Source organism: Mobula hypostoma, chromosome 8, assembly GCF_963921235.1.
Source record: "Mobula hypostoma chromosome 8, sMobHyp1.1, whole genome shotgun sequence".
Classification (NCBI taxonomy): domain Eukaryota; kingdom Metazoa; phylum Chordata; class Chondrichthyes; order Myliobatiformes; family Myliobatidae; genus Mobula; species Mobula hypostoma.
Genome location: NC_086104.1, coordinates 13,440,528 through 13,458,440, shown reverse-complemented (window position 1 = coordinate 13,458,440; position 17,913 = coordinate 13,440,528). Strand labels below are relative to the sequence as shown.

Sequence of the window (17,913 nt, the reverse complement as noted above, 5' to 3'; positions counted from 1 at the left end):
CACCAGCCCAGATCACTGACCTTTAGCAGCACTCGAACCTAAAACCTTTGGATTCAGAGGTTAATGCGCTGCCAGATAAACCGCAGACTGTAAATGAGGTGGCAGCATCAAGTGATCAGACCAATAGATAATGCTCTGGAGTTCTGTCCTATCCAGTATTGAGTGGGTACCGATGATTCTTCGGACATCTCCCAGATCAGCACTAATGGAGCCCATCATGAATATCACTAAAAAGGCTGACACATTCACTGGGATGACCCACTGCTACTGCCTCCCAAGCTCCTCACTATCACAGAAACAGACTTTGATTCTCTTTAGGTGCTGACAAAAACAACAGCTGGAGCAGTGGATAGAGAGCATCCCATCTGCAGCCATGTCCACACTTACAGATCCCTCAAAGTTGCGTGCAAGTTGATAACGGGTGTTTAAGAAGGCGTATGGTGTGTTGGCCTTCATATGTGAGGGGATTGAGTTCAAGGGCCACAAGATAATGTTGCAACTCTATAAAACCCTGTTTAGACCACACTTGGAGTGTTGTGTTCAGTTCTGGTCACATCATTATAGGAAGGATATGAAAGATTTAGATAGGCACATAGATGAAAGGAAAATAGAGGGCTATGTGGAAGGGAAGGGTGAGGTTGATCTTGGAGCAGGTTAAATGGTCAGCACACACAGTGGCCTGAAAGACTTGCACTCTGCTCTACAGGTCTATGTTCTATGTCCTAAGGTCCAGGCAACTGGACTGACAATAAGACATTTCAAATACTCCAGCCTGTGGCAGCAGATATTCAATGCCATGTTTCAACAACAATTAAGAGGCACTAAAGACAGGTACACAAATGTGTAAAGTGTGAGGTGTTGCACTTTGGCACGTCGAACGTCAGAGGGAATTATACAGTAAATATACAGCAGGACCCTGCAAAGCTCTGATGTACAGAGGGATCTTGGGGTACAAGTCCATAGCTCACTGAGACTAACAGCACAAATGAATGGGGTTGTAATGAAGACATGGGGCATGCGTATAAACATTGCGAAATCGTGTTGCAGCTGTATAAAACTTTGGTTAGGCCACATTTAAGGATGTAGAGAGGGTGGAGAAGAGGTTCACCAGGAAGTTGCCTGGATTAGAGATTATCAGCCATAAGAAGAGGTTAATATCAGAAGTTTGAAGGGAGATCTGACAGAAACATATCAAATTACGAGAGGTATCGATAGAACAGATAGTCAAAGTCTTTTTCTCTCAGTGGAAATACTAAAGGGCATAGTTTTAGGGTGGGAGACAGAAATTTTAACGGAGATTTATGAGGCACGATTTTTTTAAAAGACAAAGGTAGGTGTCTGGAGCGCAGGGGAGATGGTGGAAGCAGACACAAGGGGGAGGAAGGGGTGCTTAAACAAGCACATGAACAGGGAGGGATGGAGGAAAACAGACAGGTGCAGGCAAATGGGATTAGTAGGAATTGGCAGAGACATTATGGGCCAAAAGGCTTGTTCCTGCACTGCACTGTGAATGAGGGGGGTGGGGGGGTTTGTACAATTTAAAAGTCATGTCCCAGAGGGCACTGTCTTATTTACACGGGATTCTCTACACTGACTGTAATGTACTCTTTGTTAAACCATGTGTTAATTATGAAGGCCCAGGTCATGGCCTTTGAATCTAATTTGTGTCAGGAAGTAATAACTGGACACAGCAACACATTGATGATGTCACCAGGGTGAATTGGCACAGGAGGTGCCCTACTCCTATTTCCTAATTCCACAGGAACTGGTGGCAAACACCTCTTCATGCAAGATATTTTGCCTGAAAAAAAAAAGCACCAATAGGTCCAATTTGTCTAATTAGCTAGCCAACTGAGTTATAGTGATCTGTAACAGCGGTCCCCAACCACCGGGCCGCAGACCGGTACCGGTACTGGGCTGCAGAGCATGTGCTACCGGGCCGCAAGGAAACGATACGAGTCAGCTGCACCTTTCCTCATTCCCTGTCACGCACTGTTGAACTTGAACATAGGGTTGCCAACTGTCCCATAGTTGCTGGGACATCCCGTATATTGAGCTAAATTGGTTTGTCCCATACGGGACCACCCTTACCCCGTATTTCCCCCGCTAAGGTAGAGGGTTCCTACGAAACCTTTCGTGCCGAAATGGCATAATGTGAAGAAGCAATTACCATTAATTTATATGGGAAAAAATTTTGAGCGTTCCCAGACCCAAAAAATAACCTACCAAATCATACCAATTAACACATAAAACCTAAAATAACACTAACATATAATAAAAGCAGGAATGATATGATAAATACACAGCCTATATAAAGTAGAAATAATGTATGTACAGTGTAGTCGGGAAGATGAAGGCAAAACCAATTTGTGGGAAAAAATCAGCACATACGTGCATGCGCACACCGGTGCCCGCGCAAGGCTTCATGGTCATGGTAGTCTTTCCTGGGGTAAACACAAGTGTCCTGGGATTTGACTGCTACTTTTGTCCCCTATTTGGGAGTGAGAAAGTCGGCAACCCTAACTGTAAAAGACATGTTGAGGTGAGTTTAACCCTACTTGAACACCTCCCGCCCCCCCCCCCGCCCCCCGGTCAGCCGGTCTGCAAGAATATTGTCAATATTAAACCGGTCCGCGGTGCGAAAAAGGTTGGGGACCCCTAAACTGGAATACACTCTGAAAAGAAAACAGAATGAATCACATTCAATAGCCGATTCGAAATAGAGATGGTGTACACTTAAAGGGAAAATAACTTTGCAAGGTTATGGGCAGAGTGCCAGGGTTCGGACTTTTCATAATTAATCAAAGTGAACAAACTATTAATTAGTGGTTTGGATGGGGACTTCCAGTCAAAGAGCCTCTTTCCCCTTTTCCAACAATGACCTGTGAGCAAAAGTACTTGATGAAATATGAAATTTCCTTTAAAGTTCCCCAAGTATTATCGGCTGGTCCCAGGACAATACTCTATAATTCCCAGAGTAATTGGGTAGGTGCACAAAGGACCTACTGCCGTCTGCTGTGTTGTGAATGTCACCCACTGATGACTCTCTCTCTCTCTCTGGATTTCTGACCATTTGCACTCGGATTGTTCGTGCTTATTTTACCATCTCACTGAGGAGTTTTCCACCGCGCAGCTGAGGTTGCCATACTAAAGATCTCCCACGTTTCATCCCCCCGGTCTGGGCTAATTCAGCACTCACGGGAGTGGGGACCAGTTGTACAGGGCCCTGGTGAGACCACACCTGGAGTATTGTGTGCAGTTTTGGTCTCCAAATTTGAGGAGGGACATTCTTACTATTGAAGGAGTGCAGCGTAGGTTCACAAGGTTAATTCCTGGGATGGTGGGACTGTCATATGTCGAAAGGTTGGAGCGACTGGGCTTCTATACTCTGGAATTTAGAAGGATGAGAGGGGATCTGATTGAAACATAGAAGATTATTAAGGGATTGGACACGCTGGAGGCAGGAAGCATGTTCCCGCTGATGGGCGAGTCCAGAATCAGAGGCCACAGTTTAAGGATTAGGAGTAGGCCATTTAGAATGGAGTTGAGAAAAAACTTTTTCACCCAGAGAGTGGTGGACATGTGGAATGCTCTGCCCCAGAAGGCTGTGGAGGCCAAGTCTCTGGATGCTTTCAAGAGAGAGATGGATAGAGCTCTTAAAGATATTGGAATCAAAGGTTATGGGGATAAGGCAGGAACTGGATACTGATTGTGGATGATCAGCCATGATCACAGTGAATGGTGGTGCTGGCTCGAAGAGCCGAATGGCCTAATCCTGCACCTATTGTCTATTGTCCCCTTTCACTGGAGAATCTAGAGTTCTGCACATCTCAACAAAGACAAGGTAGGTTGGGTTCAACAAGGATGGCCCTCTGATCCAGTTCTTGGCTGCATCAAGGGTCGCATGCCAATGGTTTACCATCAGTGTGCCCAATGCCTACTGAACTAACCAGGAAGAAGGCAGCAGAATAAAATAGGTTCTGAGGTGGTGGTTGAAGTTGCATTAAATTGCTCTCCTATTGGCTCTAATCCTTCAACAAACAGCCAAGGATGTAATGCTGAGGCTTTAGAAGGCATCGGTCAGACCGCACTTGGAATACTCTGAGTAGTTTTGGGCCCCTTATCTAAGAAAAGATGCGCAGGCTTTGGAGAAAGTTCACAGGAGGTTCATGAGAATGAGACCAGGAGTGAAAAGGTTAATGTATGAGGAGTATTTGATGGTTCTGGGCCTGTCCTTCCTGGAGTTTACAGGAATGGGGGGGGGGGAGAACTCATTGAAATCTATTGAACATTGAAAGGTCTGGATAGAATGGGTATGGCGAGGATGTTTCCTATCGTGGGTGAGTCTCGGACCAGAGGGCACAGCCACAGAATAGAAGAACGTCCTTTTACAAAAGAGATGAGGAGGAAGTTCTTTAGCCAGAGGGTGGTGAATTTGTGGAATTCATTGCCACAGACGGCTGTGAAGGCCAGGTCATTGGGTATACAGTATTTAAAGTGGAAGTTGATAGGCTCTTGGTTAGTCAGGGTGTCAAAGGTTACGGGGAGAAGGCCGGAGAATGGAGTTGAAAGGGATAATAAGGCAGCCATGATGGAACGATGGAGCAGACATGATGGGCTGAACGGCCTAAATCTGCTCCTATGTCTAACATGTATTTTATGTTTGCAACATATATTTTAAAACAAAATTGCACCAGTTCCTGAAGAGAAGAGCCAGAAACAACAATAGACAATAGAAATAAATACAGAAACAATGTGAGCTAATTATATAAGTGTTCTTCAGAATACAATGCAGAACCACTTGTGCAGTCAAAACCCTTATTCTTCTGCCTGGTAACACAAATAAATCATGTCTCAGTAATTTCTCCCCTGTGAACTGAGCCTTGTGTTAGAAAGACTCTATCATTTTCCTCAATTCCCAGTTTCAACTGGGAAATCCAGATCATGAACGAATGAAGGCATGACATCACGCCTCCAATCATTCCACCCTTGCTTCCTTACTGGATGCCCACCACATCCATCCTCCCATAACCAATCGAAAATGGACAAGCTATTAATTAGTGGAATGGAAGGGACATCCAATCAAAGAGCCTCTTTCCCCTTCTCCAACAATTACCTGTGAAGAGAAAGTACCTGATGAAATATCACAATTTTGCTTTGAAGTTCCCCAGGTGTTATCTCCTGGTCCCAGAACTATCTAATTCCCAGAGTCAACTGGCAAGCAGGCACTGCCTGGACAACCGGCTTCCAGTGCTTACCTTGCCAATCCCGGGATTGTCCTTCACCTTGCTGATGGCCCGAAGCAGGCACGGCGGTGCTGGGGGGGAGGACGTCTGCAGGATGCCGCTGAAGTTGGTTGGAAAGGGTAGGGGCTCGGACACATTTGGGGCAGGAGGCCGGTGGTGCTTCTTCTTCTTGGAAGACAGGTTGAGCTTCTGGGCGGCTCTGGAGAAACAAAAGAGCAGGTGTTGGACAAAGGAGATGGGGCAAAAATGGACGCTGTACTGATCTCAGCCCCTCACCGCCCACACAAAGCTGAACTGCAGCATGAAAGCCGAGAGGTTGCTTCTCAACTTCTGCCCCTGGCTCCCTCCATTTGCCTCTCTTCCAGGATGGGTAAAATTAGATGGGTTTAAAACAATGGGCAAATCACAACAGATTTCACCCAAGGTCCAACACCTCCAGTAGCACCGAACAAGCATACAAACGTTAAGAAATAGGTGCAGGAGTCAGCCATCTGACCCTCGAAACCTTTCCCGCCATTCAATAAGATCATGGCTGATCTGGCTGTGGACTCATTTCCCCATAACTCTTACTCCACTACTGTGCAAAACTCTACCCAACCTTGTCTTAAATGTATTTAATTAAGATGTCCTCTACTGCACCCCTGAGCAGAGAGTTCGATATTCACCGTTCTCTGAGAAAAGCAGTTTCTCCTCATATTTATCCTTCCCCTTAATCTTGAGGCTATGTTCCCTAGTTCTAGTCTCACCTACTATTGAAAACAACTTTCCTGCCTCTATCTTAACTATCCCTTTCATAACTTTCATTATGCGTCATATCATATGACAAAGGCGATCATGATCTTTCCATGAACCATCATTGTTCTTGGTAAATTACATCAGTGGTTTGCCATTGCCTTTTTCTGGGCAGTGCCTTTACAAGACGGGTGACCCCAGCCGTGATCAATACTCTTCAGGGAATTGTCTGCCTGGTGTCAGTGGTCACATAACCAGGACTTGTGATATTCACCAGTTGCTCATTTGACCATCCACCAGCTGCTCCCATGGCTTCACATGACCCTGATCATGCGGCTAAACAGGTGCTGCACCTTGTCCAAGGGTGACCTACAGGCTAGCAGAGGGAAGGAGCATATTACACCTCCCTTGATAGAGACATATCTCCACCTCGCCACCCAATTCATAACTGTATACGTTTCTTTATTTTATTTATTATTTATTGACTTTATTTCTTACATCCTTCACATACACGAAAAGTAAAACTCTTTACATTACGTTTCCGTCTAAATGTGTAATGTGCAATTTATAGTAATTTATAATAAATAGTATCAATTAAGATCCCCTCTCATTTTTCTGAATTCCAGTGAGTACAGTGTTAGGGAACTCACTCACTTCTCAGAGGCTAACCCCCTCATCTCTGGAATCAACCTGGTGAACCTCTTCTACACAGTCTCTAAAGCCAGCACGTCTTTTCTCAAGTGAGGAGACACAGTAGTCCAGGTGTGGCCTCGCCATTATCCTGAACAGTTGCAGCATCACCTCCCTGCTCTTAAATTCAATCCCTGTAGCAATGAAGCCTAACATTCCATTGTCTTCTTGATAACCTGCTGCAAGCCAACCATTTGTGATTCATGCACAAACACTCCCAGGTCCCTCTGCACAACAGCATGCTGCAATCTTTCACCATTTAAGCAATAATCTGATTTTCTAATTTCCTTCCAGAGTGGGAAACAGATGTCCCCCCGCTTTGAAAGCAGCAATTAACAACTTTGCACTCAAAATACTACAACTTTTCAAATGGGCATCTAAAGGGACTTCTCACTTGCTGGAGGAGCAAGTGAGTGACCCTTTCCTGATGCTCTAAGTTAAATCAATTTTAAGGGAATCCTGTGATTTATAAGTCAGGAGTTATTTCAGGAGCAGGTGACACTGTGCTGGACACTGTCCTGGCTTCGAGCCGAAGCCAAATGGTCACCCTCCTCCGTGAAGTCATGCTATGCTAAATTTACTTCATACTCTGCGGGGTCCTGTTTTATGTTCTTTAGATGGTGTGGTGGATCCGGGTGTGTTAGAGGTGTACAGGTATTAGAGGTGTACAGCACAGAAACAGACCATTTAGCCTGACTGTGATATGTATCCACGATAAACCATCAGGCCTGCATCCGTCAATTCCTTCCCCATTCAAGCACTTATCCAACCTGATGTCTGGATTAGTATTATTTCTACAACTATGTCCCAGCCTGCAATGAACTCAAGGGAGTCAGCAGATGCTGGAAACCGTGCACAAGACACTCAAAAGGCTGGAGGAACTCAGCAAGTAAGGCGGCAGCTATGGAGGAGAATAAACAATCAACGTTTCATCACCCTGATTGTGCTGCACAGCCTACAGCATCTATTAAAACGGTCTCCAAAACATATTCAGTTGTACATTTGTTCGTTATGTGCTGCGATGTATAACGCAGGCAATCATGGTCTTTCCATGACCATGATTATTCTTGGCAAATTTTTCCAGAGAAGTGGTTTGCCATTGCCTTCTTCTGGGCAGTGTCTTTACAAGACAGGTGACCCCAGCCATCACTGATCTTCTTCAGAGATTGTGTGCCTGGTGGCAGCGGACACAAGACCAGGACTTGTGATGTGCACCAGCTGCTCTGATGGCTTCTCATGACCCTGATCATGGGGGGGCGAAGCAGGTGCTACACCTTGCCCAAGGGTGACCTGCGGGTTACCGGAGTGAGGGAATGCCTCCTACCCCGACACCTTACATTTTGTTGTTCTAGTTAGAACATTTATTCCTGCAGGGAATGGGTTACCAAGGGATATTGGCTTACGCTGAGAAAGGTGGGTAGCTGGTGTTAGCCACATGAAGAATGGGTCTCAGTGACATTCCCCAATATCCAACCCAAAACCTTATCCCTCAGTGCCCCAGAATCTCCATTCTTTGAGCCCCCAACTCTAGGTATTCACAGCCCTGAGTATCCGCAGTCCTTGAGGATAGAACATTCCAATGAAATAAATAAATTCCTTTTTCCTTTGCGTTTGACTATGAAAACAATACAAGGACAAACGTCCTGTAGCTCAGTTTCAGCAGACGATTGAGTGTTTTATTGCTCGTATCTTTCATCCTTTCAATATCCCAGCTTTATTGGAAATCGGCTCCTTTTGACTTGATTGTTCTATCTGCTGGGTTCCTGCTTCACATGATTGCACGACCACTGCCAAGTAGCAAGGAGTTGTTTGTTTGCGGGGGGGTGGGGGAGGGAAGCATCATTTCATGTCCCTTCAGACTGAAGCCAAAATACAAACATGGGCAAAGTGGGCGAGTGAGGCAAAAGTCCTGAACATGGGTGCCATGGTAACATAGCGGATGGCACGTCACTATTACAGTTCAGCGGGGGCGGCGTGGTGGTTCCAGAGCTCAGAGTTCAATTCTGGGGCCGTTCTGTAAGTCCTCCCCATGGAATGTGTGGGCTTCCCCCGGATCCTCCGGTTTCCTCCCTCGATCCAGGTAGGTTAATTGGTCATTGTAAATTGTCCCCGATTATGTTAGTTAATTGGTTTTGTCGGGGGTTGCTGGGGCGGCGTGGCTCAAAGAGTTGGCACCCTCAAAAGGCCAGAAGGGCCTGCTTCATGATGTATCACTAAATAAATAAATAACATTTGGCGATGGTGTTTGTCAGTTTAGTGGGTTCCTTGTCTACTAAATCAAGGGGCTTTGACCCATGTAATTTACTATCATTCGAGTTTTACCCAGACTTGGATTAGATGTTGCAAATACACTGGAGTTCAATTCACGCAGCTTTGCTCTCCAGCAAGACGTGGGAGAACAGACACGTCCCGTCTACGAATGTCCCACACTCTAGTTTGAAGTCCCAGATTTCTGAACGGGCCATTATAAGTAATCAAAGATACCAGAGTTATCACCACGATTGTTCTTGGCAAAATTTTCTTCAGAAGTGGTTTGCCCTCGCCTTCTTCTGGGTAGGGTCTTTACCAGATGGGTGATCCCAGCCATCACCAATACCCTTCACAGAATGCCTGGTATCAGTGGTCACATAACCAGGACTTGTGATGGGCAAACAACAGGAATTCTGCAGATGCTGGAAATTCAAGCAACATACATCAAAGTTGCTGGTGAACGCAGCAGGCCAGGCAGCATCTATAGGAAGAGGCGCAGTCGACGTTTCAGGCCGAGACCCTTCGTCGATGGGCACCAGCTGCTCATACGACCATCCACCGCCTGATCCCATGGCTTCCTGTGACACAGATTGGGGGGCACTAAGCAGGTGTTACACCCTACCCAAGGGTGACCTGAAGGCTAACGGGGGAAGGAGCACCTTACACCTCCTTTGGTAGAGATGTATCTCCATTAAGGTGTAAGGTATAAGAAATGAGATAAAAAGAGAAAGCAGGTGGATCAGAGGAAGGAGGCAGATGTTGAGCTAACCTGCTATGAAGATCTCATTTTACAAGTTTGGCTTTTTAAAAATGCGTAAGATGAAACTCTTAACCAAGTAAACATGACTGCGTGTCTCTCTTTTATTTGGGCTTAGACTAACATGTCAATGCAGTACTGAAGGGCTGACACATTGTCTGAGGTGCTACCCTTCAGAGGAGACTTGAAACAAGAAAATCAAAAAAAACACTGCAAATGTTTTGAAATCTGAAATAAATAAATAAATGTCATCACAAAGAAGGCAGAACAGCTCCTCTCCTCTGCTTTTTTAGAAGTTGGTATTGATTCAGGAAGTTTGTATTGACTCAGCATATCATCAAATGTTTAGATTTCTACAGATGCACAGTGGATAGTGGTTGAATCACAGCCTGGTGTGGAAACTCCAATGCCCAGGAATGGAAGGGGCCTGAGGCTTCAGAAAGGGTTGTAATTGCTGCACACATCACAGGTAAAGAAAGCCTACCCCACCACCGAGTAGATTTACATAGAGCGCTGCCACAAGGAAGCAGCATCCATCAAAGGCCGCCACCACCCAGCCCTTGCCCTCTCTCGCATCAGGCAAGAGGTACCGAGGCTTTAGGTCCCATACCACCAGATTCAAGAACAGTTTTTACACTACAACCATTAGGCTCCTGAACTTGGATGGGTAACTTCATTCACAGCCACTCAGAACTGATTTAGACTCATTTTCAAAGACTTGCGTTCACAGTATTAATTTCATTTGCACACTTTGTCTTTTTTATTGCACATTGGTTGTCAACCTTTGTCTATGTATAGTTTTTTCATAAATTTTATTGCACTTTTTTTTTCCTATAAATGCCTGTACAAAAATGACCGTCGAGGTGGTACATGGGAACAAATACGTACTTCGATAACAAATTTACTTAGAACGTTGAAGGTTGCTTTGTGAGGGGAATCTTTTTCACTCAGAGGGTGGTGCAAGTGTAGAATGGGCTGCCAGAGGATGCAGCAGTTGCTGGTTCGATTGGAAGTTTAGATAGCTACGTGATTCAGGGTCTCGCCCAAAACATCAACTCTCCACAGATGCTGCTCGACTTTCTGAGTTCCTCCAGTATCTTGCGTGTGGTGGGTCGGTACACGGACGAGTTTGGAGGGGTACAGTCCAGGTGCAGGGAGAGGCTAGCACCGGCTAGATGGGCCAAAGGGACTGTTTCTGTGCTGAGGTACTCTATGACTTTATGGTCATTGCTACAAAGCCTGGGAGCTTGCTGCAAACAATTTCACAGCTTCATTTCCCACTGTATACCAACGAGTATGTCATTTCATTGACTACAAAACACCCCAGAACACTCAAAGGTTCCTGTGAGGTACAGTGTGAGCTCACAGTTATATCTAACACAAGGATGGGGGATCCAATGAAAGTCGTTCAGGGTTAATTTAACCTTTGGGTGCCCACTGGCATTTTGCGAATGGAAATTGCCAACTTTCTTCAATTGCATCCCTATTATCGGCTCCAGTCCCACGGCAGCAGAGGTTGCCCTAACAACCCTGCTGTGGTCAGACGTAACGCAGTGGTGTCGCTGGTAGAACTGTCACCTCACCGCTCTGGCACCCGGAGTTCAATCCTGGCGCCTGGTGCCATCTGCGTGGAGTTTGCAGGCTCCCCCTGTGACCACCAGTACCTCCTGCTTCCTCCCACATTCCAATACGTGCGGGTTGGTGGGTGAATTGGCCGCTGTAAGTGGATTCCACGCCGTGTCTCCCTGCGACTCGAGGGCTTTGCATTGAGAAATGGAAGCCAAGCTGTACATTGTATTCTGTCAACGTCAGTCGCGAGCATAAAAGGGGTCAGCCACCTCGGAGAATGTGGGTCACCCGAATCCACTTGACCCACAGACGAAATGGACGACTGACACCACCAAGGAGCCACTTGGCCTTGTGAAAAATGATCGCGGCCCTTTCTGGATTAGTAGGTTACAATTAAATGGATTTTTCAAGACAGATGTGCTCCATTTAAAGGCCTGTTGAACAAATCTGCTTACAGTGCTCCACAAGCAGTAAATAAAATCAATCGTTATCATTAGACTAATATAGGAAGGGGAAAATAGACTAAATATGGTTGCAAGTAACATTAATTTAATCAGACATCAAAATGTATCTCAATTACGGGCAAAGTTGCTAGGCAACCAGTTTGGTGAAGCACTCTGCAGGCCATCTGTAGTTTGTCTCCCCAAATGAAGGATCTGAATCGGCTCCATGAGGTCATGTCAAAGATTAAGTTGTCTGAAATGAATATCACAATAAAAGATGCTCAATATGATTAGAGGCCATTAATTCAGGCAGAGTCCTTCTATAAGTAAGGTATGCTCATTATTTTTTCAAAATTGTGGAAAAAGAAAACTATTTATAGGGAGTCAGCTGAGGCATTCCAGTCGAGATGGTCAGGGACTGGCACCTTACTACTGCCCGTGCAACACATTGAACGAATCTCCAGGCTCAGCGGTTCCTCAGAACAATGCCAGCTCTCTGCAACGTGAGCTTATATCATAGGGACGGAGCACGCTGCTTAACAAGAATACAAAACCGTTCCTCCCTCTGCTTGACGACTTCCATTCTTACAGAACTCAGCCTGAAGTAAAGTGGAAGGCTTTTAAATGTCATGCCTTCTTTTCCCGCTCAGGTTGGGTGAGACTGGAACTAGAGGTCATGGGTTGAGGGTGAAAGGTGAAATGTTGAAGGGGAATTTCTTCACCCAGAGGGTGGTCAGAGTGTGGAACGAGCTGCCTGTGCAAGTGGTGGATATGGTTCAATTGTAACATTTAAGAGAAAAATTTTCACCTCACAAGGTAAACCTATGTCTTTTAGTTTCAGACTCTCATACCCCGGGTAAAAGACATTCATCTTATCTGTGCCCCCCATGATTTTATAAACCTCCAAAGTCACCCCTCCAATTCTTATGGTCCAAGGGAAAAAAAAACTCAATCCCTCCACTCCCAGCAATATCCTGTGAACCTTTTCTATCCCCATTCCAGTTAATGGCATCATCCTTACACCACTGGACATAGAACGTAACTGTGCAGAGGTCTCAGGCTCATATATATAGCTCTGTTGCCTAAGACCTTTGCACAGAAACGTGGTGATTTTATGTATTGCACTATACAACTACCCTAAGAAAAAACAAATTGCATGACCTATGTGAGTGATGATAAACCTGATTCTGATACGGGTCTCTGTTGTGGACTGAGAGTAAGAAAGAGACAGGGAGAGGGGAATCATGGTTGGGAAAAGGGGAAGGGAGCGGGAAGCACCAGAGAGGCATTCTGCAATGATCAATAAACCAATCGTTTGGAAACAAATGATCTTGCCCGGTGTCTCAGGGTTGGGTGGGTTTCCACCTGTACCATCCCCCGCCCCCAGCTCTCCTCCTCTGCTAGCTGCCCCACACCCCTCCTGCGACGCTCCACCCTCACTATTCCCAACATCCTTTGCTCCCGTCGGATTTACAAACTCGCTCTCCGCCTCACACTGACACATACAGTACTGTGCAAAAGTCTGAGGTACTCTAGTTATATATATATATATATATATATATTTGCCGAAGACTTTTGCACAGTACGGTACATTGATGGGAGGGATATGGAGGGCTGTGGACCAGGCGTAGGTAAATGGAGCCAGACAGATGATCAGGGCAGCAAGGATTAGATAGGCCGAAGGGCCTATTTCTGTGCTGTAGTGCTCTGTGTATCTAATGTAGTGACTCACAGAGCACCGTTGACAGGGCAAGCTTCACCCGTCTGACTGACATCCTTCCCTCTCTGTTTTAACAGGGCCTGGTATTTTGCATTGCACCTTTAAATGCAGAAAAACAGGAGCAGCATCAAGTGAGAGTTTAAACACCATCAACTGAGAAAGGGTTGGCTCCGATAATGAGACAGGTTATAAATAGGTCATGAAAAAGGAAAGTGGGTGGTGTGGAAATTCCAGAGGTTAGGACATATCCACTGATGAGGGGGGAGTCTTGTGGTCAGGGCACTCGAAAGGGAGAGTGCTGGGGGAATAGCCGTCGGCCCGTGTTTTTTTAATGCCCCCAAAGTAGCGCCGCACGAGGGAAAACTGAGGAAGCCATCTGCTTCTGTTATTCCCGTCAGCCTCCAGCTCGGGAATTCAGAGCTGCGGAAGTCGGCTGCCAGGGCTGCCTTGTGTGGAGGTGCTGGGGAATGGGATGCAGCCAGGTGTGGGGAGCCAAGAGCAGCTTCCTCTCCCCTGCGCTCCCATCCACAGACATGGCGGGTGTGGTGGTGGGGGGGGGGGAAGGGGAAGCGGGAATTATCCACGGATTAAAGGTCTTCACTTCCGAGCATTCCTGCCCAGCTCACCTCCTCCGCAAGTCTGCTGGTAATTCAGTCCTGGGTAGGATTCCACAGCATGGCACCCCTGGTGTCTCCTGCCAACTCTTTGAGAGACCTACCTAACTTGGCATAAGATCTATCCAGCTACCCCACTCACAAAACCCTCTCACACCACTGGCATATTTCCCCCTTACAGGGACTGTCTCAGGTCCTTTTACAATTACTGATATTGCTCTCTTTTTGCAGTAGTTTTGAAATATATTTTTCATTGTAATTTTTAGTATTTTTTAATGGTTTGCACAGTACTACTGCCACAAAACAACACATTTCACGACATAGGAGCAGAATTAGGCCATTCGGCCCATCAAGACCACTCTGCTATTCCATCATGACTGACTTATTATCCCTCTCAACCCCATCTCCATAATAACACACACAAATGCTGGAAGAACTCAGCAGGCCAGGCAGCATCTATGGAAACGAGTAAACAGTTTCGGGCCAAGATTCTTCATCAGGAGTCCTGAGGAAGGGTGAGTTGCTGAGTTTCCTCCAACATTTTGTGTGTGTTGCTTTGGATTTCCAGCATCTATAGATTTTCTTGTGTTTGTGGTTCTTCCCATCATCTTTGACATCCTTACTAATCAAGAACTTATCAACCGCTGCTTTAAATAGATCCAATGACTTGCCCTCCACAACCATCTATGGTAATGCATTCCACAGATTCACCATCCTCTGGCTAAAGGAATTCCTCAGACAAGAGAAAATCTGCAGATGCTGGAAATCCGAGCAACACACACAAAATGCTGGAGGAACTCAGCAGGCCAGGCTGCATCTATGAAAGAAAGTACAGTCAACGTTTGGGGCCAAAATCCTTCCGCAGGACTTGTTTTTGTTCTTCCGCCGAAAGGCGGCAGATTGCAGATGTTAACCCTGCTCGCTGACTAAACTCTCTTCCCTCACGACCCCTCAGTTATCCCTGCCGACCGACACTTTGGCCAGTAAACTTTAGCTAACCCCTGGATCAGGGCCTTGCTGCCTGTGTGAACGTAGCCTTCTCCACCCAACCGACAGGGAAATGGTTGCATTTCCGTAGCACCCCTTTCCTCCTCCACGCCCCTTTCAGGCCTCTCCTGAAGTGCTTATTGGCCAATGAAGTTCTCCAAGGCGTAGTCACTGAGTGGGTCTGAAGGTGGTGTCAAGTGTGACACAGCAAGCTCCCACTGACAGCAATGCAGTAATGATCACAATAAAACAGGCAAAACTCCTAAAGTCTTTCTCTGCTTTATTGACAACTGCATTGGTGCTGCTTCCTGCACCCACGCAGAATGCAACAATATCATTAACTTCCTCAAATCCCAATTCCAGATAATATTCAAAGAGGGGTAAATGGTATAATTTATTATAGTCATGTGTACAGAGATACAGTGAAAAGCTTGTCTTGCATACTGTTCATACAGATCAGACTATCACACAGCGCACTGAGGTAGAACGAGGTAACACAAGGCAAGAGCTGAGCTACATTGGTCGCCACAGTAATGTAGCAGTCAGCGCAATGCTCTAACAGGTCAGGGTGTTCCGGAGATCAGAGTTCAATTCCAGTACTGTTCCCTAAGGAGCCCCTGTACGTCCTCTCCATGGAACGTGTGGGTTTTCCCCAGGAGCTCCGGTTTCCTTCCCCAGCCCAAAGACATACCGGGTAGGTTCACTGGTCATTGCAAATTGTTCCGAGATAGGGTTAGGGTTGAATGAGGGTTGTCGGGGGTCGCTGGGGCTGTATCGCTAACTAACAATGCAGAATGAAGTGTAACAGCAACCAAGAACAACGCAGACCAGTTCTCCATCAATAACTCTCTTCAAAACAGACCACGGCATTTTTTTTTATATCTGTTTGGGATTAAAGAGGCAGTAGGAAGGACTACAAGGTTTCCAAGGATGGACATCAGACATCTGCCTCCTCCTCGGATTATGAATTCCTCCAACCAACAAGGTACTTGGTGGTCGGCAAGGAGACTGCGGGCTGGTTGGCCTGTTTCTATGCCGAACCACTACGGCTCGAGAACAGGAATCCTGATTGGTGGTCACGCTGCAGAGTGGAAAGCTGCTGTGTGAGGATTGGCTGATGCGTTTCTGACTCATTAACAGTAACACTATGATTTGATGAACATTTGACTTATTTGGCTAATCTTTAATTTTTAATTCTTTAAGACATTACAGAAACACAGGTGAAGGACCCAGTGTACGTTGAGCCGCTTGAGGTGCACAAACATGTCTCCTGTCCCAGGAATCATCAGTCCACACCCAGTGCCCCGACCTGCTCATCAGCATCTCATCAGCTTCCCTTCCAAACCATCCCCACCTCCACCACCCTCTTGCTCCATCCCCACATCCTTAACCAGAGTGCTGGTCCAGCACCTACATCCTCCCCTTCCTTCACCCCACAGCCCCATCTCAAACCTATCACCGACGTTAACTGCTCACCCCTGACCCACGCCTACACCGGCCTAGCTGAGTGCCAGGGATCTCCACCAAGCCAGGCAGGCAGGTCCCTAGCGCTCAAAGGTGTAGCAGTAACCGGGTGACCACTACAGCTGGCTCCTTCACACCGCCCCGCGGGCCTCACACACTGCTGGTGACGTTCCCTGCCGAATGATGACCGGCAGACTTCGGGAGCCCCGGTGCTCACCACTAACGTGTTGAAGACCGTTACTGGGCAACTCCACACCACACTCTGAATTGTCTCTGGGCTTTAGCTCCATATCCATGTATGCACTAATAAACACACACACACACTCACACACAAATACCTACACACAAGCCACGCTGAAGCACGTGTGCACACTCACATACACACCACACACATATACATGTATATACATTCATGCTCGTGCCTGCACACCCATCACATACATGTGCACGCATGTACAATGTACAGCATACACAAATACACATCCACACACCACACACAAATACATGTGCACACACAATATACAAACACTTGCACACACAAACATAATGCCCAAAACACGTGTGTACACAAGCATGCACACATATGCACATGCACAGATACACACGACACACTCAGGACACGCCAAGGCCTAAAGTGAGGAGGGCCTCTGTTGCCTGGACACCATGTTCCAGGCCCAGTACTGGATCCTCGGGGCACCTGTCACGCATTATTCCCAAACTCTCCCGGCTGGATCCCTGAAGCCCAAGCGGGCCGTTTACAAACCTGGCCGCGACCCCTGACTCACTGATCGCAAGGACCACATACCTCAGAAGTTCGGCTTCCCTGCCCGTGCCACCGGACCTGACCATTCCCACACACCGCTGCCCGCTCTGGAAACATCAGGCCATCCAGCACCCTGTGCCTGTGTTTTAACTCCTTCAGCCCGCTTCAACTCATGACTCCCAGATATGAGAGATGCTAACATCTGTTTGCTCTACGTTGCGTTCCCCTCACCTCTGATCTCTCCAGCGTCCAACTCCCCAATAGACCCGAACTCTCTAAATCTCTGCCTCTCTCCGGACCGGGAGATCGCTTGCTCGCATATCATCTTTCTTTAGCTCCGGGCCTGAGTGATAATGGCCCACGAACCCATTCGGCCCTTCCAGTCTCTGCCGGTGCACAGTGCAATCCCACTATCCCACACCTACGCTGGGGACTACTCACAGCGGCCAATGAACGGGATTTGAGCAGGATGCGAAAACTCCACCCCACAGGACGAACAAGAGACAGCAGGCGCTGGAATCTAGAGCAACGAAGAACCCGCTAGAGGAACTCATTGGGTCGAGCAGCGTGCGAGGGAGGGGAAGAACCGATCGGCCACTTTTCCACCCCCGAGTTTCTCCAAAGGTTTGCTGACGCTTCCCCCCCCCCGGAGGAGCAGGTTGATCGACACAATAGAAA

At 46.9% G+C, this 17,913-nt stretch overlaps 1 protein-coding gene across 3 annotated transcripts in view; it reads right to left on the bottom strand.

The window, feature by feature from the left end:
- Positions 1-17,913, bottom strand: part of kif26ba (kinesin family member 26Ba) — a 380,767-nt gene that overhangs the window by 120,647 nt on the left and 242,207 nt on the right. For all 3 annotated transcript variants that reach the window (XM_063055472.1, XM_063055473.1, XM_063055474.1), the window contains one exon: positions 5,259-5,445. In XM_063055472.1, the coding sequence (XP_062911542.1) occupies positions 5,259-5,445 (187 nt within the window). The remainder of the gene's footprint in view (positions 1-5,258; positions 5,446-17,913) is intronic.